Genomic DNA, 27,551 nt, shown 5'->3' on the forward strand with positions numbered 1-27,551 from the left:
TCAACAAAAATTTACTTTGCTGAGGTGGACAACAATGAGGACACCTTTCACCTTATCATTTCTTAAGCAGATTATATTGTACATCAGGTGCACCAAAACATTTGTAAATGATCATAAAATCCTACAGGGGTAAATTAAATGAATAAATAGAACTAACTCGGTCTACTTTGATCTTAAGCTGGGCATACAACTAAAGATTGTCTTTCCAACCAGTGGCGTCACTAGGGGGAGTGCGGTCCGCACCGGGTGACACCATCTGAGGGGCTGACATGAAATAGCAGAGCTGTTCTGCTATTTTGGTGTTATCCCCTTGGATGGTGTCGCCAAGCAGCTAAGATATTCTTTAGGCGTATGGCCAGCTTTAGCCCTGGAGAGGGAGTGACAGGATGAGACGTTCAATAGAGCTCTCAATGCCCTGAAAGGAATTGTTGATGCCTGTGTTTCTGGGTGGACTAATAAAGCAGCATCAAAGCATTGTCAGAGTGTATTTACTGCACTTTACAACATATAATACAAAATAAGAGAACATTTTAGGTTAGTAATGAAGGTCCAAACAATGCTCAAAAACAGTATCAAAGAAATCCAAGTATGCAATAATCAATATCCATGTGCAGTGGCGGATTTTACCTAGGGGCTGTGGGGCTGCAGCCCCCCAGTAAAATCAGCCACTTCAGTGAGTCAGTACAGTCTGTGAGCACACTGGCTACACTGTGACTGGAGGTGGCTTCCCATTGGAAGCACCACCTGCCAGTCACGCACAGGACAGGCAGCCCCAGGGGGAGGTGTCTCCTGCCTCCTGCAGTGCCAGACATTATGGGGCTGATACTGAGTTGCAGGCTGCTGAGACTGCTTTAGCCATAGTCACGTCTGCGACTTTATATTGGTAGATCCTACGATGGTGGTTGGTGGCAGCGGTGTGCGATGGAGGTCAGTGCACATGGCAAATAAAATTTACCAGGGAATAGTTTATTAACCAGTAGAGGGCAGGTTCAGAATAACACAGGGTTAATGCAATATGCAACAAGTATGGGATGCAGGATATCCACTTGCAGCCAGCAGCATATAGGGTAATGCTGGGCATTGTAGTGCTCCAATGTGCACACTCACTGTAAGCTGATATATAGTGGCGGCAGCGGGATGTATACAATGTACTGCGGTGGTGACAGTGGTAATTGGATTCTCTATGTGGCATATTCAGGGGCACGTCCTATACACAGGAGGATGGAAGGAGAAAGACACACGGGGAGCCGTGCATCGCCAGTAGTGCACTTGCTAGGTCAGAGGTCGCTGGGTCCTAGTGCCCAGAGGCTACAGAGAGACAGTGCGCAGAGTGGTTTATCTCTTTATACTAAAGCTAGTAAAAGCCCTTCCTTTGGTGCACATCCATGCGTCTGAATGTGCAAGGATGAGATGCCCACTTTGTGTGTCTTTAGATGCTGACATTCCGTTTGGTGCGTCTTTAGATGCCTCCATCGGTCACACCATCAAATCTTGCACCAGTCCCATGCTAGGTACAGGTTTTCCGTCAGAGTACGGCCCCCAATGTAAGCGATTAAGCGTTTGAGTTTGCAACCACTAAAGCGACATGGCCGCGACACTCCCATAACATGCTCATTGAACAGACCATCTCTGTGCATCTGCTTGGCCAGCTCCATGTCACCACACAGGAATGCCCAGCACATTTTCAAGACATTTCTTAATCGCAACTGAGACTTTGAACCTCATTCAGACCCGGTTGCAAACACCGATGTGCTCGCAACCGGGTCGATAGTTAGCCCTGCGCATGCGCAGCGGCCGCACTGCGCGTGTGCAAGCCCCGTAGCGACAGAGAAACTCTGTCGCTCCGGAGCTCTCTACAAAAGGGGCGGCTGTCGATGTTGATCGACAGCTCGCCCCGTTTTGTAGGCGGGCCGGGGGAGTGGTTTCCAAAACGGAGGCGTTCCTTAACGAACGCCTATCATCAGTGATGTCAGTGGGGAGTTTCCTGCTCTTTCATAGCAGGAAGCTCCCTGGGGCTTACGAGTGCCCAGACCCAACCTTAGGGTCTGGTCGTAAGCCCCAATGGTCGCAATGGTGTTCACCATCGCGACCATCAACCTGGTCGGTCGTTAAGCCGTGGGTGGTAACCCACAGCTTAGCGATCGACAAGGAGGCGGTCGTTAAGGATGCAAGCGGCCGCCCTGATTCAGAGCGACCGCTTGCATCTAAAGACCGCCTCTGAATGAGGTCCTTTGTGTGCAAGGACTATGGACGCATGCACAGTGTAACCTTAACACATTCGCAGAAGAAAAAATGCTCAACTGCGTCCTACATCTGCAATGCATCAGCCTCAGGATCAGGCCCTATGTCTGGCACCAAGCACAGGTGATTTTCAGATCAGTCTGACATACCGGCACCAGGGCTATCTTAACAGCAGTGTGGGCCCTGGGCAAAGCAATGCATCTGGGCCCCTACTCACCCATTCATGGGAATAAAATGTACTCTGTCTGGGTAATTGATAGGCTACAGCTACCCAAAATGACTTATATATAAAACACAGCCGCTGGAGCGCTGGTGGTTGCTCCTGGAGTTGCAGTCAAATCATGTGATGTACCTGCAATTTTTTTCCACACATGTATATCAATTTCCCATAGCAGCTGCAGCACTGGAGATAGGCTGCCATGTATGAGCAGTCATGTCTCTCACAATAATACCATATTATACTATAATATGGTATTCTACCATATCACAGTATGATATGGTATTATTGCAGCAATAAGCCCCGTCATACTGAGATTTTGTCATGTTATTATAATTATAGGATTGTGCTGTGATTTGATTCCCTTACAATTGCAGTGCGGTGGGTGCATGCGCCTGTGGCCAGGAGTCACCGGGGCAGTGGCTGGCAGAGGAGTCTCTTGAGGAGGCTGAGACGGGGCGGGACGACGGATCCTCCAGTCCTGGACACCACACAGCAGGGGCGGATTGGGATGGGAAACCAGCCTGGGAAATTTCTAGAAGCAGCCCTAATGGGGGTGGGTTTGTAGAAGGGGCGGGGTCTGTGGAGGGGCGGGATACTTCCTCCTCATAGGGTCTGATTCTGAGTGGGATGCAATTGCTGCTTTCCTTGCTGCATCTGCGACTTTATGCTAATGCCACTACAATGCCCTTCCCTGGTGTACATCCATGTGCCCGAATGTGCAAAGACTGAGACGACCACTGTCAGTGTCTATAGATGCTGCAATCATGCTTTGTGCTTCTGTATATGCCAATCATCAATCACACAATTAAAACTTGCACCAGCCCTATGCTAGGTGCAGATCATCCATCTGAGTATGGCCTCTAGTGTGAGCAACTCAGTGTCTCTGTACGTAGCCACTGTCATCAGCACGCCTGTGTCACTCCAATAACACGCCATACTGTGCTACATATGCGTCTGATTAGCCAACCTTCTATAACCGCCCAGGATCGCCCAAAACATTTCTAATACCCCTCAATATGTGCCTCCCCTAATATCCCTCAGTACACAGCACCCCCATACTACCTATCAGTGTACAGTGTCCTCCACCACACTAGTCCGCAGTACACATAGCACATACATATTACCCCCCAGTATACACAGCGCCTTTTTATTACCCCAGTACACATAGTACCCCCAAAATACCCCCAGTACACACAGAACCCCCATTTAACCTCCAGTACACACAACAGCTCCATATTACCCCCATACACAAAGGGCCCCTGAGTTACCCCCTCCCCCCAATACACAGAGTGCCCCCATGGTACCTGTTTTTTCTATTCTCCTGTAAAAAAGGCAGTGACTCAGGCAAGGAGCAGGTAATCAGGAAGGGGAGGGCTGATATGTGCAGCCCACTTTGGTAGTGGTAGTTTCAGCCCCGATGTAGTGCCCTGTGCTGGCTGGGTCATTGTTTTAGGTTGAGCGCCGCAGTACAGGCTCACCCCCACGTGGACGGCATGGAGTAGGAGCAGGGATCCCGCAGCACTTCAGCTGCAAGCCAGCACAAGAGAAAACGGGAGGGGGCGGGGACATACGCGGTGGCCATAGAGGTTGCGCTGCGCGTGCCAGGTACCGTCAGTCAAAGTGCCCAGACTGACACCTCCGGCCCTCGCCTCCGCAGCTGCACACAGAGAGAGCCGTGCCTTAAGCACAGCTGTCAGTGCGGCCACTGAAGAGAGAGGAGGCCAGCCCAGCGGGGAGTGGCCCGGCTTCCCGAACATCCCCTGCCACACAGACTACGCGGTACACGGGGGTTGGGGGTGGTGGGAGTTTATGGTACTCGTCACGCGGAGGGGGGAACACTGCGGGATGCAGTACTTTTAGAAATCTAAAATATATACCAAGCGGCTGCCGGGCCCCTTGAAGCTTTGGGCCCTTGGGCAGCTGCCCAAGAAGCCCAATGGAAGAGACGGCCCTGACCGGCACCAGCTTACAAAACTGCTGAAAAGAGCATAAAAACATCAGTTTATGAAGAGACCTAACTTCATTCTTAGCAGAAATTTAACCCAGGAACAAATCAAAACTGTCATTTATCAATAAAAATGAGCGAAAGGCACTCGCGGGTCTTCTTTAGAGGTTTAATGAAAGTAATGTACTGCAGCGATACTTCCGAACTACAAATGTTCCCTTTTCTAGCTTGGTTGTCTGGAAACATTGCTGCAGGATGTTTTCATTAAATCCACCTCCGTGATCAGCTGACCTGATTCAACAAAGACATGAATTTAATAGACTATTGCAGGTTTTCTCAGACCTCCTCAGTTCACGCCCCACGTAGTCTCACACCCCTCGGTCAAAAAAAACCCCAAACAGTTTATTAAGTGGTCAGGTACAAGCTAATTTTTACGCAATTATTTAACTTATTGATGTCCTAAAAACTAAGGGGGTGATTCAAAAGTGGACGGAATTGCAAAGCCGCACACAAGCAATTATGTTAATGCAGCAGTCACACATCCTGCTGCATTACTTATCCGAGCTATGTCCAAGGACGCAGCATCGGATAATCTGCGATACCATCGGCCGGCTGAGTGACCCATGGGGTCATGCAAGCCAGCCGCCGTAGATACAACAAAGAGGCCAGGAAATCTCTGTCAGCCGATGGAGATCCTGAGCTCTTCCCTTCCCACCAACGGCGGCTACACACTTCTGTTTCGGGAAACGGGGGCCATCGCTTCCCCCTGCCATCCACAAACGTCAGCATACTGTCAATCACTGACAGCCTGCCTCCACTCTGCGTGCGATCACGCAGGACCTGTACTCCACATGCACAGTATGGGCCCGGCGCCTGCGCAGATTCCCGACCATCAGGATGCTGCGTTCAGCAGTGTACTAATGTGCACTGCTGAATAAGGCCCTAAGTCGCTATTTGAAAGAATAATACAAAAGTAAATTGAAAGAACTATGAAGCAATATGCACAAAAATAATTACACCGGACTTTAGCTTGGAGTCTGAAGATAGATGCGCAAAGGGGAAAAAGGAGGGGAAAAGGCAGGAAGTGGAGGAGGGGGGCGGGGCCACACATTCAACTGCACAGTCAGGATGCAGGCTATGCAAATGACCATATGCTGCCTCTCTAAGGCTATAGGAAGTTCATTGCCCATTCTGCAAACTTGCTATTGGGCCTACGTGTGCACCGTGGTGGCCTTGTGTTCTACGGCACTCAGTTTAGGATCTGCTTGTTTATAACTTGCAGGGTGACCAGTGCGACATTCCCATGACATGCTCATTAAACAGACCATCTTAGCCACCTGCCTGTCACCACACAGGAATGCCCAGCACATTTTCAAGACATTTCTTCATCTCAACTGCGACTTTGTGCGCAAGGACTGTGGACGCATGCACAATGCAACTTTAACACATGCACAGAAGAAAAAATGCTCAACTGCGTCCTACATCTGCAATGCATCAGCCTCAGAATTAGGCCCTATGTTTGGCACCAAGAACAGGTGATTTTCAGATCAGTCTTGCAGGGCTGACATCCCGGCACCAGCTTACAAAAATGCTGAAAAGAGCATAACAACATCTTTTTGTATTCCACTCTGGAGCAGGGGAGTCCAGTGCTGAGAAGGTTGCAGTAGTCAAGGCGAGAGATGATAAGTGAGTGGACAATGGTTTTGGGGAAGGGGAAAGATCTGATTCGAGCAAAGTTGGTGAGCTGGAAATGACAGGCTAGGGCAAGAGATTGAGAGTGGGGGGTGAAGGAGAGGGAAAAGTCAAGAATGACTCCCAGGCAGCGGAGTTGGGGTACAGAGGAAATAGTGGTGTCGTTGACAATAATAGAGGTCGGGAGAGATGGAGACTCTAGATGGAGGGAAGACCATGAGTTCAGTTTTGGCCATGTTGAGTTTGAGAACTAGACACCCAAGAGAGAAGGGACAGGGAGAGATTAGTAGAGGAGATGTAGAGTTGAGTGTCATCAGCACAGAGGTGATACTGGAGGCCAAAGGAACTGATGAGTTCACCCAGCGAGGAGGTGTACAGAGAGAAGAGTAGAGGGCCAAGGACAGAACCCTGGGGGATGCCCACGGGAAGGATGGATGATGGGGATTTGGATCCAGAGGTAGGTACAGAGAAGGAGAGGTTGGCGGGGTACAGCTGTGACCTGCTACATCTTTGCCGATCCTGCTACAAACATGTGCATGGATCGCGCCATGCGATTACCCGAAGCAGAATATGCTACAGTATGCTATGGTGCACATTGTGATCACACCATACAATCCTATGGAGGCGCGAGAGCAAATGCAGTGCCCATGTCCACTCATGGGCGCACGCCTCGCGCTATATGTGGCACGATTTGCTGCATATGCAGCAAAGATGTACCAGGGCACATCTGGAAGAGTTGAACCTAGAAAGGACGGTGTCAGTGATGTCCATGGTTTGAAGGGTGCACAGTAGGAAAGGATGATCCACAGTGTCAAAGACCGTAGAGGGGTCCAGGAGGATCTCCATTCCTTGTCTCTAGTCTGCATCCAACCCAGTATGTCAGTTTACTGCCCTGTATTATCCAATGATATATCATTTTACAGTTACTGGGTCTCATTCAGAGGTGGATGCAGTGTCGATGCCACGCACAAGTGGCTGTTTTTAGTCTGCGCATATGTCCAAGTCGCACTGCGCACGCATTTCGATGATTACTGCCAGGAGCTGCAAAATTAATTTGGATGCAGAGAGAGGCAATTTCATTGGGCGTTACTGGGTAGTAACAGAGGGGTGGCTAGCCAGGCGCGGGTGTGTCTCAGGTGTGTTGCAGTCAGCGACTGCTTCTTTTGCCGCAACTGATACCGGCGCCCATGATTTGATGGATAATATGCGTCTCCATAGTCCTAGATCAATATTTGATGGTGTGGTCGATGATGCGTCTTAATGCAGCGCTGACAGTGGGCGTCTCTGGGCCTGATTCAGACCCACACTGACCGCTCGCAAGCAGGACGATGTTGCCCAAGTGCACATGCGCACGACGGAGGCGGCTCCATCGTGCGCATGCGTGAGACCCGAATAACGTCGGCCAAGCCGTCGTTATGGATCTCGCACCAAAGGGGGCGTGCTGTCGATGTTGATTGACAGTACACCCCCTTTGGTGGGCGTGCCGGGGGCGTGGGTTCCCAGATGGAGGCATTCCCATGGGAACGCCTACCGTCTTGGGCCGGCCCCACTGACATAACTAGTGATGTAAGTGGGAGTGCTTTTGGCTCTGATAGAGCCAAAAGCACTCCAGGGCATGCGGCAACGAGACCCTACCACAAGGGTCTCATCGCAAGTCTGATGGTCGCGATGGTCTTGACCATTGCGACCATCATTTTGGCCGCTCGCTATAGCTGTGGGTGGTCACCCACAGCTATGCGATCAGCCAGGAGGCCGCTCCAAAAGGTAGGAGGGACGGCCCTGATTCAGAGCGAGCGCTGTGTCAGAGCGTCCGGCTCTGAATCAGGGCCTCTGTATGAATAGTTGAATACCATCGGCTGATGCATTAGCATAAAGACACAGTTGCGCTGATGCAAAAGATGCAGTCGCAGCTGCAATAGCGTGCATCTCTGAATCAGGCCCACTGTGTGCACATAACCACTCTATTTGTGCTGCTTCACAAAATTCCTGGCCGACTGTAACTCTCCTTCTCTCTCTAAATAGAGCAGATTCTGAAATTATAGGTTTTCTTGGTGCAAATAAGACTAACTGATCCCAAACTGTTTGAAATGGATGCTCTTTCAGAGCGCTCGCTCTGAATCAGGGCATTTTTTTTTTTTGGAACCGACCTCCTGGCCGCTTGCGATGAGACCCTTGTGGTAGGGTCTCGTTCCCGCAAGCCCCAGTGAGCTTCCTGCTCTAATAGGGCAGGAAGCTCAACCACTGACATCACATGTGATGTCAGTAGGGCCGCCCCCAAATGGCAGGCATTCCTTTGGGAACGCCTCCATTTGGCCAGCCATCCCCCTCCCCGCCTACAAAACGGGGCGAGCTGTCGATCAACATCGACAGCTGCCCTGTTTTGTTGCAAGCCCCGGAGCGAGTAACTTCTCGCTCGCTCCGGGGCTCGCGCACACGCAGTGTGTGCACTGCCCGACCATCAATTGCGAGCGGGTCTGAATCAGGCCCAAAGTTCGTTTTTAGTAGTTGTATGGATCCAGAATATAGATGATGTGGTTTTTGTATGGAGGGGGAATTTAGAAAACTTGAGTTCTGTGAAGGCCTAAACATAAAAGATCATATTATGGAATAAAATTCACATTCTGTAAGTAAGTTAGAATTTAATTTTCAAGACCCCACAATATATATTTAAAATGGAAAGGTATGTACTAGGAATTTTTGCAAGCAAACAGATAGCAACTCGTACTGTACATAGATGCTAAAAGTAGTCATCATCCAAATTGGTTAAGAGATTAAAGGAGTCAGTTTAAATTAATTGAATGTAACTGTGCCAACAATGTAGTTCATAAAGAACAGGCCTAAGAAATGAGAGAACAATTTTTTAGGAAAGGTTATAACCATATTTTCTAGATAAATTAATATAGGATGTAAATCAGATAAAGGGTGGGATGTACTCAAGTGCAAAATGTGGTAAAACCTCCAGAAATGCAGTTTTAGAGGTTTTACCGCACTTTTCATATGTACAAAGCATCGGAATACTATGTATTCCGGTGCTTCGTCCTGATGGGTAATGCCATCTTCAGGTGGCATTACCCAAAAAAAGCCTATGGGATTCTTATCGGGACGCCCCTTGAGAGGGATCCAATGAGATCCCTCTCATCTCCCCCTGTGGCCCGCGGCCTTCTCTGCATTCGCAGAAGGACGCCAGAGGGACTTCTGGGTTTTAAACCCGGAGTACCTATATTACGGGCATCACAAAGGACAGCGCTCACATTATTATTATTATTATTATTATTATTATTATTATCGTTTATTTATACGGCGCCACAAGTGTTCCGCAGCGCCTTACAAAGTACATAGACAAATAGATTGATTTACAGTGACTTACAGTACAGTACAATACATTACAGGACATGGATAATATACATTGCTACATTCACGACCATAACACCCAAATAAGCAACAATGCAAAGCAATCAAGTGTTAGGTGCCCTGGTAGAGAGTAAGAAGTAGATGAAGGTATAGTAAGGAGATGCACAAGAGGGTAGAGGGCCCTACTCATAGGAGCTTATATTCTAAGGGGGTGGGACAGACAAACAGGGGTGAAACAGATGGGGTAGGCATGGAGGAAGGAGTAGCAGCAAGTTAAGATGAGAGTTGGAAGGCTTTGATGAAATAGTGGGTCTTGAGAGCCCGTTTGAAGGATTGTAGAGAGGTGGAGAGTCTGATGGGAAGCGGGAGAGAGTTCCAAAGGAGGGGAGCAGCGCGGGCAAAATCTTGGAGGCGGGAGTGGGATGAAGTAATCAATTGGCATGAGAGGCGGCGTGCATTTGTTGAACGAAGAGGGCGGACAGGAGAGTGAAGGGAGATGAGATCAGAGATGTAAATGGGAGAGGAATGGCTGAGGGCTGTCTAAGTGAGTGTGAGAACCTTAAATTGTGTTCTAAAGGGGAAGGGGAGCCAGTGGAGGGCTTGTAGGAGAGGGGAGGCAGATGCAGAGCATTTTGAGAGGAAGATGAGCCGAGCAGCAGCATTGAGGACAGACTGGAGAGGGGAGAGAAGGGATTTGGGGAGGCCAGATAGGAGAAGGTTACAGTAGTCCAATCTGGAGATGACCAATGAGTGTATGAGGGTTTTAGTGGCATCCTGGGTGAGAAAGGGTCTAATCTTGGAAATATTTTTAAGATGAAAGCGACAGGACTGTGAGAGATTCTGGATATGTGGTTTGAAGGAGAGGGAGGAGTCCAGGATAACTCCAAGACAGCGCACTTTGGGGCTAGAGGAGATAGTTGTGCCATCAATTGATAAAGAAATGGTGGGAAGTGTTGTTATGTAGGGGGGAGGGAAGATGATTAGCTCAGTCTTAGACATATTAAGTTTAAGAAATCGCTGGGACATCCAGGAAGAAATGGCAGAGAGACAGTTGGAGACACGAGTGAGGAGAGAGGGAGAGAGGTCAGGGGAGGAAAGGTAGATCTGAGTATCATCAGCATAGAGATGATATTGGAGGTCAAAAGAGCTGATGAGTTCACCTAGTGATGATGTATAGAGTGAGAAAAAGAGAGGTCCAAGAACAGAACCTTGGGGAACACCCACTGCAAGAGGCTGTGGGGGAGAAGAGGAGTCATGAGAGGAGACAGAGAAGGATCGGTCAGAGAGGTAGGAGGATAGCCAGGAGAGGGCAGTGTCACGCAGACCAAGGGAGTGATGGATTTGCAGAAGGAGAGGGTGGTCCACAGTGTCAAAAGCAGCAGAAAGGTCAAGAAGAATGAGCAGAGAGTAGTGGCCCTTGAATTTAGCAGCAAGGAGGTCATTGCTGACTTTTGTGAGGGCAGTTTCAGTGGAGTGGAGAGAACGGAAGCCAGACTGAAAAGGGTCAAGGAGGGAGTGGGAGGAAAGAAAGGTGGTAAGGTGCTTGAAAACAACACGCTCAAGGAGCTTGGAAGCAAAAGGGAGGAGACAGATGGGACGGTAGTTGGAGAGAGTGTTAGAATCAAGGGTTGGTTTTTTAAGTATGGGGGAGACAAGGGCATGTTTGAATGCAGACGGGACAGTGCCTGATGATAGGGAGAGATTAAAGAGGTGGGCAAGATGGGAGCAGGCAGAAGGAGAGAGGTAGCAGAGGAGATGTGAAGGGATAGGGTCAAGGGGGAGGTGGAAGGGGGGGAGGACTGGATGAGGGACATGATTTCCTCTCCAGATACAGGGAGAAGAAAGTTAGAGTCGGTAAAATTGAAGGAGAGGGGTGATCTGGGAAGAGAGGAGGTGGATAGCAGGGGGACTAGTGGGATATGATGTCCTGATGTATGGAGTCAATTTTAGATATAAAGTAGGTAGCAAAATCAAGGGCAGAGAGCGAGGAGGGGAGGGGAGGCGAGGAGGGGGTGGGCGGAGGAGGGAGTTGAAGGTGGTGAAGAGACGTTGGGGATTTGAGGACTGAGAGGAGATGAGGTTCTTGAAATATGACTGTTTAGAGAGGGAAAGGGCAGCACTGTACGCTGAGAGCATAAATTTGAAATGTAGAAAATCAGCCTTAGAGCGTGATCTTCTCCACTGTCGTTCGGCAGTCCGCAAACACTTTTGCAGGTATCTGGTGCATTTGGAATGCCAGGGTTGAGGTGTAAATCTGCGAGGGTGAATAGTGATCGCCAGAGCAACAGACTCCAGAGCAGAAGTAAGGGAGGTATTGTATAGAGAAATGGCTTGTTCAGGGCAGGAGAGAGAGAGGATAGGGGAGAGAAGTGAGTCAAGCTGGGATGAAAACGAAATGGTGTCAATAGCGTCAATGTTACGCTTAGTGATAGTGGCCTTAGGAGGTAGAGGAAGGGAAGGAGAGAGGGATAGGTTAAAAGAGAGAAGGTGATGGTCTGAGAGGGGGAATGGGCAATTGGAGTAATCAGAAATATCACAACGGTGAGTGAAGACCAGGTCAAGCGAATGCCCACTCACATGGGAGGGTGAGGAGGTCCATTGGGAGAGACCAAATGAAGACATGAGGGTGAGGAGTTTGGAGGCAGGGGCTTCTGTGGGGATATCAATAGGAATATTGAAGTCACCTAGGATAATAGAGGGAAGGTCAGAGGAGAGAAAGTGAGGAAGCCAGGAAGCGAAGTTGTCAATGAATTTGGAAGGAGGGCCAGGGGGACGGTAAATGACAGCTACTCTAAGGTGAACTGTTTGGAAGAGGCGTATAGCATGAACCTCAAATGTAGAGAAAGTAAGAGATGGTTCAGAGGGTAGGAGTTGGTAGAAGTAACCGGGGGATAGAAGGACCCCTACCCCACCACCATGGCGACCCCCAGGTCGAGGGGTATGAGAGAAGATGAGGCCCCCAGAGGAGAGAGCAGCAGGGGAAGTGGTGTCAGAGGGTGAAATCCAGGTTTCAGTAATGGCCAGGAGATGCAAGTTTTTAGAGATGAAAAGGTCATGGGTGGGTACGAGTTTGTTACATACTGATCTGGCATTCCAGAGGGCACAGGATAGAGGGACAGTGTTTGTGGGAGAGATGTGAATTAGATTATTTGGGTTGCTGTAGCGAGAAGGTGAGTTTAATATGAGTGGCCGAGATGAATGTAGTGGAGAGATTATGCAGGGACCAGTGCTGGGAAGGGAACCTGTAGGTGGTTGGCAGGGAGGGAGTTTAATATGATGGGGGTGGTATGGGGTGACATGGAGAGGAGGTTTGGAGGAAGGATTATCAGTGGGGTAGTAGGACAAAGGAGGGGTAGAAGAGAATGAAAGTGTATTAGTGGGAGAGGAGAGGGAGGACAGAAGACAGAGGAGGGGAGATAAAGGAAGGGGGAGGTGGAGGAGACAAGGGGAAAATTATATAGGTGGAAAAAGTGGGTAGAGCAGAGTATTCGGTAGACAGTGAGTGGAGGGGGAGGTACACATGATAATGGTGTGGAAGAGTTGGGTAGGGGGAGGAAAACTAGATGTGGGAATAAAGTATGAGTGCAGAGAAGCAAGTAACAGTACAATGGAGGAAAATGTGCCTGCAAAATTTCCAAACTATTATTGAGCAGAGGAAAAGAGGAGAAATGGAATATTAAATTAAACTGAATTAGAAGACAGATGACAGGCTAGGAAAAGAAGAGAGGTGGGAAGATATTATTTCTAAGACATATACTAAAATTGGCACTGAATACAGTAAGCTATGAGTTGTTTGTGAAACGAGCGAGTCAGTACAAATAATAGCAGGTGTAAGTTCTTATAGTGAGCAAACAGAGCTCACATATAAAAACACAATTTATGAACCACAATGTTAAGCTAAACAGTATAGTGAATAACAATAATCCTACTGGATATACTGTAGAAATAAAAAACAGCTGCTAAAACAGACAGAGTGATTGTAAAAACTCTCTTCAATTTAACATTTCTGACATGTGTCAGTCCAGGTTTTAAAAATAAGTGATAAAGAGAAATAAGGTCTCACAAAGTTTGATAAAGGGTCTGCAATGTCCACTCCGATTGGGTTAAATATTCCTATAGAGCGCTACTTGTGCAACACAGGGGGGGGTGATAAAGGTAGGAGCTGTGGGTATAGTGGAGGAATTAGAGGGTGCCGTGGTATAATTCCCAGTCTGGTCCCGTGGCTCACCTCAGCCCAAATCAGCTACTTTATTGCAGTCTCCATTTAGACTCCTAGAAATATCCCTGCAATGAGGTAAAAGTGTGGCACTGTGGGTGTAGGGCCGCCTTGATGCGGCAGCGCCACGATGTGTTGGCCGCCTGGTCCATTAGTTCACTTTTGCCTGAATGAAATGTCAGCTGAACGATTTCCGTTAGAAAATCCCGCACACAGGCGGCAGAGCTCAGTAGATTAGCTCAATAGCCGACCGCCGTGATACAGCTATTTAGGTAGTGAGGTGTCACAGTTCAATTCCTCCAAAGTGCAGATGGTAATCAGAAGGCAGAAGATGTAACCAACAGCAAATAATCCGCCTTAGGTTTAGCAGCAGGAATCAAAACAAAAGCCCATGTGCTTTAACGTGTTTCTCCGGGACTTTTGCTCCCAGTTTCTTCAGAAGGAGGGCATCATTCATGTTGTCCACGAGCAAAACAGTCTCCACCTAGGTGAACTCCAGCCACATAAACTGTCTGTCCCTGTACTTTGTGTATTGTCATGCCAAAGCCAACTCTTACCGGGAATTGGACTCACTTGAAATTAAAGAATCGTTTTTCACATATATGAAATAGGAAGTTTAGGAACGGTAAAAAAAAATGGGATAAACTGAAAATTTGTATCAGTAAACAGGGCTTACATCAATTTTTCTGGAGAAACCGAATAATACGTATCAATCTCTACATGGTATATAATAAAGTCCCTTGTTGTGATATATCTGTAACGGTTTAGGCAGCATAAGCCAAGAAAGTACTAAGATGTCCATTTTTTTCATTGACTTGCTTCACTAAAATTGTCACTTATCAGCTCCCTTTTGACATACTGTACATTAATGTATCATACACTTAAACCTTCCTCGACAAATGCTCTATAGATTAGTGAAAACTGAATCAAAATCCATCCAGTGGTTCTCTAGATTAACCCGAACAAACAGACAGATGCCTACCAGAGGCTTTATTTTATACTATGTATAGATGGTGTTTATGACATCATGCCATATATATGCTAAATCAGATATTCTTATGCTTTTAGTATTAAATCCACATAGTTTAAATGTCAGAAATAGTTTTAAGAGTTAGTACTTGTTACATACGTCTAAGATGGTGGCAGCACGTGCCGGAAATCTGGGAGAATGATAGAGACCATCTGACCGCATTCACCAATGCCTTGATAACGACCAATGAGGTTGAAACACGTCAGCGGCAATAGGTGAAGGTGGTCATTCAGAGCAGTGTGATCAGTGGTTTCTAATCACACCAAGAAAACCTACAACTACAGCTTCTGCCCTGTTTAGAGAGCAAAGGAGAGTTACAGCCAGGCGGTATCTTTGTGAAGTGGCAATAGAGTGGAACCGAGATCCCGGGTAATAAACATCATATCGGCTCTATTTTCTATAGCCGAATACTTCCAGATGTCCGATACTCTGCCCTGCTTCTGTTTGCTGATAGGAAGAAAGACACAGATTGTTTTATGAATGACTGTGAGCTTTGTGTATAAGGGGCTCATTTATCAAGGATCGCTTTTGCAAAGTGATCAGGGCATGCCAGTAACGCCCCTGATCACTTTGCAAAAAGCGATCTCTTCGGCCGGATGTATCATCCGGGACTTGCAGGGACACGAGCTACGAAAGGAGCCCGTCCCTGCGATGTCTCCGGAGAGTTGCCAGCCACTGCAGGGGGTGGTGCACATGCGCAGTCCCGTGAACTGCACATACACATCCACCATAGCTGAGGAGGGTTCCAGCAGATCCCTCCACCGGCTAATAGCGCAGTGCAGCCCATAGGCTACAGCATATAACGCCACCTTCAGATGGCGTTAGCTGCCGGGGCCAATATCTGGAATACATCGCATCCCTGATATTGGTAAATTTGGCAGCATCGCATCCCCCATAGAAACCTATGGGGGAGGCGGCTGCCAGTGGCAATGGAGGGATCACAGCAGAGGTCTATTTCAAATACACTTTGATAAATGGGCCCCCAAGAGAGAAAAGCAGAGATTCAACTTTTAAGTGTATTTTTTATTGAACTTTTTAGTGAATATCATAATGAATTTAAGAAATAAAGACATTTCTGGATTTTGAAAGAATAGTATTCCCCACTTGGATTTGTGTTTATTCAACCCAAATATTTCCTCATACTGTATGCTGAAATATATATTGAAAGGATAGAAAGGGACCCCAAGTTTTGTTTTAAGTAAAGGATTTATTTGTTTCCATCACGCCCTTGAAAACATTCCCAGCAGTGGATGTGGGCTGTGATATTATTCTTTTTGGATGAGCTTATGATGATATGGTATATAGAGCGCTAACAGAAAAACTAGTACAACTTCTCCAACAGATGATGTAGTTTGAAAATGGGTACATTTTAACTAATAATTGTTTCTGGAACAAAGGAATATTCTACAACCAGACGAAAGGAACAGCAATGGGTTGTTCCTTCGCACCCAGTTATGCAAATTTATTTGTGGCTAGATGGGAGGAGGAAAACATCTGGAGGAACAACCCATTTTCAAACTACATCATCTGTTGGAGAAGATACATAGATGACCTACTATTCATCTGGCATGGCCCTGAGGATACTCTGCAGGAGTTCTTCAAATACATGGACGCTAACACGTTTGGACTAGAGTTCACTTCCACAGAAAGTAAAGAAATGGTCGTATATCTGGATATAGAGATATTCACATGGGAAAACAGGATACACACAAGGAATCATATTAAGAAAGTGAGTGGAAATAATATGCTTCCTCAAACAAGCAACCACCACAAGCAGTGGCTTTAGAACATCCCAGGTGGACAGTTTAGAAGATTGAGACGAAACTGTACCCAGAGGGAAAATTTCCTGGATAAAGGGCCTGATTCAGACCTGGTCGCTTTGACAGAGGGCTCGCTCGGAATCAGGCCCGGGTTTTTTTTTTTTTTAGAAAGGCCTCCTGGCCGCTCGCATAGCTGAGGATTACCACCCACAGCTACAGCGAGCAGCCATGATGATGGTCGCGATGGTCAAGACCATCGCGACCATTGGGCTTGCGACGAGACCCTTGTGGTAGGGTTTCATGGCCGCAAGCCCCAGAGAGATTTCGGCTCTAACAGAGCCGGAATCTCTCCACTGACATCACTCCTGATGTCAGTGGGGCCGCCCCCAAATGATAGGTGTTCTTATGGGAATGCCTCCATTTGGGCAGTCACCCCCCTGGCCCGCCCACCAAATGGGGCGAGCTGTCACTCAACATCGACAGCTCGCCACCTTTGGTACGAGACCCGGAGCGACAGAGTGCCCATCGCTAGCTGTGCCTCGCGCATGCGCACGATAGAGCCGGCTCCGTCATGCGCATGCGCTGTGGGCCACCATCGACCCGGTTGCAAGCGCTCAGCGCTTGCGACCGAGTCTGAATCAGGCCCAAAGCCAACAGATGAAGAGCAAATTACTCAAAGAGTATATGATGAAACTACAATGGAAAAGAAATAGAAAAAATAACGAATATGGATAGGAAAAAACTGATAGAATACAAAGAAAAAAATAATAGAAAAGATTTCAATACAGCATTTATTACTCAATATAATAGCCATCATTATCTATTTGAAAACATCTTGAAAAAACACTGGCATATGTTACAGCTGGATATTGAACTGAAACCTGTCATACAAGAAAAACCAATAATCAAGAAATTTAAAACAAGAATTAGTAAAAAGCTTCATTAAACCTGATCTATTAAATAAAGAGAAAGGAAATAAGGTTTGCTACTATTGCCTTAAATGCAAAGCCTGTAAAACTACAACTAAAACTACAACAAAACCAACTACTAAATTCATATCAAATGTCACAAAAAAAGAATATCAAATTAAAAATAAAATTTCATGCGAAATGGAAGGTATAATATACATGATAGAATGTACATGTGGATATCAATATATCGGACAAACTAAAAGGAAATTAAAAACGAGAATCACTGAGCACATATATAATATTAAAAGAAGATTACAGACACACAGTGTATCAAAACATTTTTTAGACTGTCATGATAAAAATCCTAAAGAAATGAAGTTTGCAGGAATACAAAAAATTACAAACAATTGGAGAGGTGGGAATATTGTAGAAGCTCTAAAAAGAAAGGAGACTGAATGGATCTACAATATGCAAACCCTTCATCCAAAAGGATTAAATATCGATATAGAAATGAATGCATTCCTCTAAATTACTTCAGTATAAATAAATATAATAAAACTGTTTTAAATTCATAACAAAATAATATATTTATTATAATATTAATTTAATCTTAAAATAAATTTTTGATTTTAGCGCAATACCTAAGTTTTACAATTTTTTATATACACTTTTTTGTATTCATCCGAATATTTTGAATGACCGGTGCAAGAATGACATGTGGTTACCACTATTTTAACTAGGAAGTTACATCACTTCTCGTTTTTTAATGGCACAATTAAATAAAAGTTTTAAACCCTATATAAAGCAGCTATGCAGTCAGCACTTTATCCTTGAAAAAGGGCAAATAGCCTGAAACGCATTGGAGCAGACACACAGAGCAGCTACAAGAACACCGCAGCTTCACCCTCTAAGCGGTCACCACAATCCTCAATTCACCGGAGGCACGGAGCAGATACACGGAGCAGCTATACGATCACTGCAGCTTCATCCTCCAAGCGGCCACCGCGATCCTCAGATCAGATAGATTAGAGTCCTTACCATTCCGCAGAGGCACACTATTGGCATAACATAGGAACCCCGTATAAGACTCAGGAACTGCCCAAATCGACAAAAGAGGCTATAAACATAAATTAACAATCACTTTTTATTTTCTAGGTATTGCGCAACATGTTTCTTTTTATTGCATAAGTTACATTATCTGATACATTGTACTAGTTTATCTGTTAGCGCTCTATATACCATATCATCATAAGCATTATTTTTAATAGCTTAGCTATACTAACTATAGCACGGTATTACAATAACATATAATCAATTTTGGATGAGTTGTTTAATAAAAAGCAGGTTGTCTTATTTGTATTGCTAGCACCAGCTGTAGAGGAATGTGGAGCACCCAAGTAGGAGAACTGTGTAATTTAAGATGACTGGGAGGTGGTGTGTTCAGTGTGCGTGTTATGGGAGTGCCACAATTGTGCCAATGCAAGCGGATGCGTTCCCAGACACACAGCTGCAAGCATAGGAGACCGTGATCATACGAAAACACTGCACCTGTCACGGGGCTTGTGTAAGTTTCGTTGATGCAACCGATGGTGGCGTACTAGAACCTTACAGTCGGTATTATAGTATTATAGTGTGCATAAATGCTAAAACAGGGCATCTCATAACTCGCACAGTTGGTCGAACATATGTGCACAAAGTGAGGAGTTTATAGCGGCATTTGCATAATGTAACAGACGGGTGACCACCAATAGTCGCTGCTGCTCGCGCTTTCGCATGTGACTAAGAATCAGGCCCAAAGTGTACTAGAGACGCAGGACTGGGACTTTAACTGCACAGGAATTACTTTTCAACATGTTTGTACATTGCTTTTTTTGTACATTACATTTTCAGCATTGTTTGCACGTTTGCTGCAGATACTGTAAAGCACAAGGGAATTTGGCGTGAGAAAAACTCGGCCGCTGCATCTTAGCAATTTGTGTGCAGCTTCATTCGTACACAGATGTACAAATGTCACACATCAAAATGATCAGTGTAACTTCCAGTTATTTTATTTATGTGAATAAGATGCACATTTTGAGCAAGAAAGGCGCTTGGCGTGTCTGGGGGACTGTTTGGCTCCTCTCAAGAAAATGTATATGAGGACACATCTGTATGTGTCCTGATTAACAAGATTGATCTGATAACTCCAGGCTTGTAGAAAGCCGGTCCAGGCCCCGGTTATTTTTTGAGGGGTGTCCTCACCGCTGGAAGTGTGGTCATGCCCCCTTAGAAAAAACAAAAATAATTTATGGTGCTGTGTGCTGGAGAGGGGGGCGCTGTTAGCCCTTCAGCCAGGGGCAAATCCAGTGGGGGTAGCAGGAATCTCCAAAAAGCCCGGGCAAGTAGTACCCCCCCCCCTATGGTGCCCCTGGTTGATTCTAATGAAAGATTATAATCAGCGAATACACTACTGTCATTACAGAGGGTTGCAGGGACACCTGACTGACCAGAGGAATGCGCCAATCCACCACATACTGTACACAAAGACGCCCCAGCTGCATATGAAAACAGATTGGGGGGCCTGAATACACTAAGCCTATCCCACCCACCGTGTTAGCATCCGTGTACACAACCATCATCATTAATGACTGAATCTCCGCCAGCCCCAAGCTTGGTCTAAATCACCGGTCTGAAAAGGAGTCAGATTATGAAATTCCTGTGGAAATGAGCTTTACCATGCGGCCCAGTTCTCCCTGCCCACTTGCTGCCATTTTCACAGTAACCTGCCGCCGCTGATGTACACACACAGACGGAGATAAATGCGACTTCCGCCTGCTAACCTGAGGAATGCACAAAGCCAAATCTCAGAGAAAGACGCATGCGCAGTAGGGAAAGACAAATCGCAGATTCCGTGCTTGAACTCCACTGCATCCAATTCAGCATCAGCTCCAAAGAGAGAGCATGATACACAGGTTTTGAGTGTTTTTTGCCTACATATAATGGAACCAATATACATGAAAAAGATGAGCACAAAGTCACTAGGAGCCAATGACACCACTGAAGCATAAAGCACAGCAATACTTCTACATCTATTTACCTTCAATGCATTTAGACACATAAACGTTAGTCATGCAGAGGGGAATAAATGTTTTTGATTAGGTCACTTTTTGCCGGGATGCAGTTGAAATACCGGCGTGTGGGATGCCGGCACTCAGAATGCCAGTGCAGGAATCCCGACACTAGTCAGAATCCTGGTGCCTGCATTACAATGGTATGTAGTGGGGTTAGGGGGAGCGTTAGAGGTTAGGGTTAGGCACTGGAGAGAGGGTTAGGCACTAGGAGGGGAGAGTTAGGTTTAGGCACTAGGGTGGAAGGTTAGGGTAAGGGTGTAAGGAGGGATGGTTAGGGTAGGGAGAGGGGGAGGATTAGGATACTTACCCGACGGGTGCCTTTATTCTAACCCTGTAAGGATGCCAAACGTCAGGATTCTGACCACCGGGCTCCTGAACGCCGGCATTCTGTACCCAACCACTTATTGTCATAGATGTTTATTCTCTTGGAATGACAGAGAGATTAGGGGGAGACCTTCAGTAATCCATAGAGGGAAATTCGCCCTGTGTTTTATATGTTGCTAGATGGGCTGGATGACATTAATCGTGCCAACTCCTCGTTGCCAATCACTGCGAGGTGTGGTGGATGGGACTTGATGGCATGATTGTCCGCCCATTGGTACAAATCACATCATAAAATCCCCTTCCACCTATTCCTCTAGGACTCCACCTCTACATCTTGTGGATACGAGATAGGAAAATGAGTCCAGAATGACCATTGTGTGTTTAGTTTTACTGCAGAATTAAGGCACATTTAGCATACAGTACCTAGCAAAGTCATAAATCAGCAAAGCTATTGCCTACTGTATCATGCACAATGTAATCCAATATATTTGGCAGTACACAGAAATAAGTACGTTTTCTACAACTCTTGGACTATTTTCCTTTCTTTAACAGAAAATATCCTAGACAAAGAATTAGGAGACAGAGCAGAGCCAGATTATGGTAAGAAACTATAAAGCCTTCCAGTTTTACGGCAACTATCCAGACACCAGACAAAGGGGATAACTCAATTATAAAGGACGTTTTTATGGTAGTGTATAAAGATGGGAAAATAATCTAGTAGAAGATAATAATGGTGCATGGTTTTGATATGTTCCCTTCTGTTTTGTTGTAATTTGATTTCCAGACATGAAGCAATGTTACCGTGCACATCTCTTGTATTCGGATTTTCACAGTTTGCTTATGTACTTAGACATATGAGTACCACATGTAGAAAACATATGCTTTACTATAGAGTAAAAGGAAATGAAGAAGTGGAATGTATGAATGTCGGCAGGGCATGTTACACTGATACTTTGGGCAGATTTTTATGTAACAAAGGTCATACAAGTCCATGGGAAATGGAGGAATGAAAAGGCACCACAATTGGGGCTTATTTACTAACCTGAGAAAAGCACTATGTCTTTGCATGAGTAACTTTCACCGGCGAAAGCTGACAAATCTCTTTAAAGGCTACCACCATGCTATTGGCGCTAGTAGACCCTGCCAATGAAAAGATTTGCCGTATTTCATCCTACAATGTGGACATAGGAGTTTACTATCGCTGCAATAAGTGGCATGGGCAATTCACCCCTATCTTCACATTTTAGTATATGCCAGTATACAGTACGAGATACCCGGTGCGACTGAGCTGCATCGAGAGGTGTAGCGTCCCATCTTTTTCACATCGCAGATGCAGTGAAGCACCCCTCACACTATACTAGAGACACGAAGCACACTGAAACGTGGCGTGAGAAAAAGCCGTGCCTGCTGCATCGTAAGCACTTCGTATACAGAATCAGACTGAATGTCGCATCAAATTGATCAGTGCAGTCTAGCAGACTACTTTAGCCACTTCCAGTTGTTTTATTTATTGGAATTAGATGCACATTTTGAGCGAGAAAGAAGCTCGGGGGCTTATACAATAGGCTGCGAGCTGCAGCCGCTACATTAACTCCTGCGAGTCGTCCTGTATTTTTAAAGAGACAATCATTTTAGAGGGAAAACCAAGCTGATTTTGCTTTTAAACTGATTGCTGGTTTAAAAATATGGGAAGACTCACGGGAATTTCCGCAGCGGCTGCAGCTCGCAACCTATTACACAACCCCCCTGGTGTTGCCGAGTCGACCAAGACCTGGTGCGCCGAGAGTATCTTTTTGGCACATCTGAAGCCCCAGTGTAGGAGGACCCATTTGCATGCACATCACAATAAATGTACACATCATACTTGCCTACTGTCCCGGGACTGCTGGGAGCCTCCCGAAAATCAGGTGCCGCTCCCGGCCCCCCCGTAAAAGTAGGCATGTCCCCTGGAATGGCTGCCTGCCCCCTGCTCCTGCATGCAAAAGTGGGCGGTCTGGGGGTGCCATGACGTGATTCACACAGAATAACATCATCGTAGTGCTTTATAATGCTGGTAATATCGGAAATATAAAGTGGGGTTTGGGGCCGCGATGACGAGATCGTGCCGGCATCCACACCCCCCCACTTTGCCCACTTCAGCCGCCCCCACACCTCCTTCTGCACCAACCAGGAAGCCCCCTCCTGCAGATCTCGTGGGACCCTAGCCAGCAACTTGCTTTTGAACTGCTCCTGTCCCCTATTTTTTAAGAAAAAAAACCACACATAGATACAAGAAAATATAATCTGAGCCCCTCAATGCCCACTACAACCTAACTGGGTGACTGGTTTGCATAATGGATAATCCAGTTCTGTGTGGCACCAGGCTGGGGCTGACATAAGCTACCAGACCCTAAAATGCCTCTCCTCATTTCCCCCTGTTACTTCATTCTCCGGCCAGAGCCGTAACTAGACTTTTTGGTGCCCTGTGCCAGAAAGAGCATTGGCGCCCCCCTCATTTTTCAAAGGGACATAATGCACCCAAAAAAGGGGAATTGCCTCATGGGGAAGGGTCAGGGAAGAGATAGGAGAGGACAGGAGATGCTGGGGATGAAATAAGAGGAAGCTACAAGAACGAATGATAATAAACAGAAATTTGACAGGCACAAACAGCGCCCCCTGCCCTGTGCGATGGCACTGGCCGCACTACCCTAGCTATGGCCCTGTCTCCGGCCACTCACTGGATTGAGTGTGGCCGGAGACCGGAGCTTCTGCTCTCCTGTCTCTAGACGTGATTCAGAGATTGTCGCAAACCTGAAATTTATGCAGATTAAATAATTGTTTGCAATTGCGCATACACTCGTACAGAGGAACCATTTGCAAAGCGAATGACAGGCAGTCAGCGTTTGGGGATGGCAATGGGAGGTGGTTAGAAAAAAATGCAGGCTTGTCGGACAGTTTAAACGCTGGTTCATGGGTGCGCATAAATTAGCCTTTGCTATCTCCTTCACAGCATGAAAGCTCTCTATGTGTCAGGAGAGCTGCAGTGTTTGCGGCTGGTCAGACTTGCCTTACATGCTGTGTGACTGCCAGATGTGCGTCGATGTTACCGATGTTTGCGCTGTTGGACATCGGACGGATATGAGAAGGCAGCAGTGGGCGTCCATATGCTCGGCTATGGTTTGGAGAGTATTAGCATGTAACTGCGTTCCGTGAGAGAATGCAGTTGCGATTACATTATCGTAAATTTCGGAATCGGCCTCAGAAAAGTGCACTAAGCCCCTGCATGTGCTGTAGTTACATGCTGACATCACCTTAAACATTGCAGAAAGAATTAAAATATATATGAAAAAACAATTATAGTAATAAAAATAATAATTATATTAATAAAATAAAGACAACAACAATAAACAAAAAATAACAATAATAATAATAGTAATAATTATAATAATAATAATAATGTTAATAATAATAATAATAATAATAATAATAATAATAATGCATTTTGCTTGTGATTTACAGACCCACTGTCTCCTGTGACAACTGACATACCATTTGCAACAGGCCGGCCAGAGGACTCGTCTCGTGTAGTTGTGGCAGATACAGGTGATTTATTTCTATTAACGTGGAACCACTCAGCTAAAATCATTTGTGAGGGCGGAATGCTTACTTTATTTTCCAATAAGACCAGCGGCATGCAGTAAATATTCCCATAATATAGTTGTCAGGCTGAAGAAAACCAGCAGCGTGTGCTGTATTTCAAAGTAGTAATTAAGGTTCTGAGAGCAGCCGATCGTTCATTAATTATCAATACTCTGAAATGCTGATGTAAATATAATTCAATTGCTGTTTAAGCAAAGAACATTATATATGAAAGGTAAACTGTGGCATGTTAATTTTAATACTTTGTTTTTAATTTGCTGTTCTTCTAGGAATAATGCCTAATTTAATCTACGTCATTATACCTACCATACCATTGCTGCTGCTGATATTGGTGGCCTTCGGAACCTGCTGTTTTCAAATGTTGCATAAAAGGTAGATTTGACTCTTTCACAATTTTGACCGTAACACAAGGTATTAACATTTCCAAGTAAGAATTTTGGCTCTTGGTTAATATACTGAGATATTTATAGATAAATCCAGTGACCCATTTCTACACTTTTGTTATTGGACAATATCTAGATCAGGGAATCTGGCAAACAGGCACAAGGAAGGACACAGGGCTCCATTTACTAACGAGTTTTAACAGTTTTAAGACTCGTTAGGTATGTTATTCCTCTTTTCTGGTATTTATGAATCACTGTAGCGCTGGTTTTCTGCTGAGTTTCAGATGCGCTAATTTTTTTCTTACCCCCTTCAATAAAGTATTGCATACTGTATTTATCAACGAGCGGTATTTGCAATTTACTGCTCGCTGGCTGATTTCATTTTCACCATGCTGTTATTGTGCCCTGACAAGCTCTATGGTCCCGGCTGCAGCAGCCGCCAGCCAACTGCCTTTACCTTATCATCATATCTTCAGTGATCACTTACCACCCCATCCCCGACCACAGCCCCCCACACAATTACATAACAATAGCCACCATAAAATCTATCCAGCTCTGTATTGTAAACACCTCTTGACAATTCAAAAAAGGTCCTTTCATGTATGCAGGGTGGATACGGTGCGGGCAAACTGAGCGGACGGCATCCCATCTAAAAGAAGGAACAGCGGTAAGAAAAACAGAAATCCCCAAAGATTGATTAAAACAACAGGCAAAAACAATAAAAAAAACCATTATATACATACACTTACTATTGCCGGACAGCCTGGTGTCCCCTCTGATGCACAGCGCATGCACCAGAATAAAAAACACTGTGCCAGGGAGACGCCTTCATTCGTCAGCGCTGACAAACACCGCGGCAGGCTACATTTACACTAACATTCGTCGACGAGCAGGTGGTTAATAAATATCAGAAGAAAAATATCACAAAGGCAGCGAGTGTAAATGGTAATTTAAAACACACATCAACCTCCTTAGTAAATGGAGCCCTACATTTCAAGATAGTCCTGTCTGATGTTCCAGGAAATTAGATCAGAGGCCAGGAAAATGTATGATAAGCAAGGTCACAAGCCAATATCAGGACCAGAGAAAGCAGAATGGCTGAGGTCATTACCTATTGTCGGTGCTGGATTAAGGAGTGGGGGAGGCGACAGGAGGAGCAGCCCCGGGACCCCTACACACAGAGGGGCCACCACACAGGGTCGGTGTGACCCTGCTGAGAACAGGTGCACAGTGGCACCTGTTCCCGGATGGGGGCTCAGCTGTTGCAGATGTTTTGGACTAGGGAGCAATAAAGCAGGTCTGCATGAATTGGATCACACAGGTGAGTAATCAGGTGCGGGGATGGAGGCAGTAGGGCTCCATGTGGCTTCGGGGGTGGAGTGGGGGATCGGGGGGTAGTTGTTGTGCTCCGTGTGGCTTGGGGGGTAGGCTTCATGTGGTTTGACAGATGGTAGTAAAACTTGATTATCTCTATCATCCTTTTATAAAAAAAAATATTTATTTATTTAATTGGTATTTTGTAACACCTAGGGGTAAACTTACTAAGAATCGAGTTTGGTCGAGATGCCAATCTCAGGAGAGTTTAGGCATGATTTTCAACTTGCAAATTCACTAAAGGCAAAGTCGGGTGAGTTAGAGAGATATTTCTCGGGTGAGATAGCAAACTCAAATCAACTCACCATCGGGCAAACTCTGAAGTACTTTTCACCGGGGGGCCCGGTGAAAGAGCTCCACTGGCTGTGGCATCACCTCCCTGATAGAAAGGATCCGGTGCTGGTTTTAATTATAGGGGGACCCCTACGCAATTGTTTCCCCCCTATAATTAAAACCAGGACTGGCCCTGCAGCCTTATGCTGGTACCTAAATTACGGTGGAACCCTACTCGTTTTGTACCCAGTAATTATAGGTACCAGGACTGGCTGGCAATTCCGGGGCTGGTTAAACTTTAGCGGACCCTCTGTCATTTTTTTTATAACATTTAGCCCGTTTTTTACAGGTCTTAACACACAAGCAGCCAGCACATCTCACTTATACTGTATGTGCAGGCTGCTAGCTCGGGAGGGATTTGCAGAGTGAAAATACTGCAATCTCGGGTCAGTAATCTCATCTTCACTTGCAACTCGCTGGAGATATCTCGATCTGCTTCACCATCGGCCATCTCACTTTCAGCTAAACTCACTTCTTAGTAAATTTGCGAGATGAAAAATGGGAAAATCCCCCGAGATTCGGCGATGCAAATCGAGATTAAAAAAAAACTAAACTCGACCATTCTCGATTCTTAGTAAATTTACCCCTTACAGTACGCAGAACTTGAGGACCATGTGTTGGGTCTTAGCATCATTACTATCGCCTACCCTCCAACATGACCTCTTCCATCAGGTACAAAATGCTCTGCTCCTGGACTTCCCACATAAGTTTGATTTCAGTCACCTGTGTTAGTTAGTTAATTGTGAGCTAGTTAATTGATGAGAAGGGTGTTTCACCACAGGTGGCTGCAACCAAGAAGTCCAGGAACAGAGCATTTTGTACCTAATGGAACAGGTAATGTAGAGGGTCTGATATCAGGGTTAGTGACTATTCACAGCAGTTTAAGCTTGATGAGAGAGTTGTACTGAAATGTCATTGTCAGCTTAAGAGGGATAATGAGGATGAATATATTCCTGGGCTGTAACTATGGGTTGTGAGCACAGACAGCAGGAGTTTGTGGGCTGCACCGTTGCTGCCCCAGG

The 27,551-nt window shown here is 45.9% G+C and overlaps 1 protein-coding gene across 2 annotated transcripts in view; it reads left to right on the plus strand.

Moving 5' to 3' along the window:
- CHODL (chondrolectin) overlaps positions 1-27,551 on the plus strand; it is a 152,804-nt gene that overhangs the window by 93,461 nt on the left and 31,792 nt on the right. Inside the window, exons 4-6 of one of the 2 annotated variants that reach the window (XM_088481680.1) lie at positions 21,353-21,400; positions 24,299-24,382; positions 24,709-24,811. In XM_088481680.1, coding sequence (XP_088337806.1) covers positions 21,353-21,400; positions 24,299-24,382; positions 24,709-24,811 — 235 coding nt within the window. The remainder of the gene's footprint in view (positions 1-21,352; positions 21,401-24,298; positions 24,383-24,708; positions 24,812-27,551) is intronic. The other variant, XM_088481681.1, reaches the window with a different exon arrangement.

This window comes from Taudactylus pleione, unplaced genomic scaffold (assembly GCF_031769625.1).
Source record: "Taudactylus pleione unplaced genomic scaffold, aTauple2 ptg000276l, whole genome shotgun sequence".
In the NCBI taxonomy this organism is placed as follows: Eukaryota; Metazoa; Chordata; class Amphibia; order Anura; family Myobatrachidae; genus Taudactylus; species Taudactylus pleione.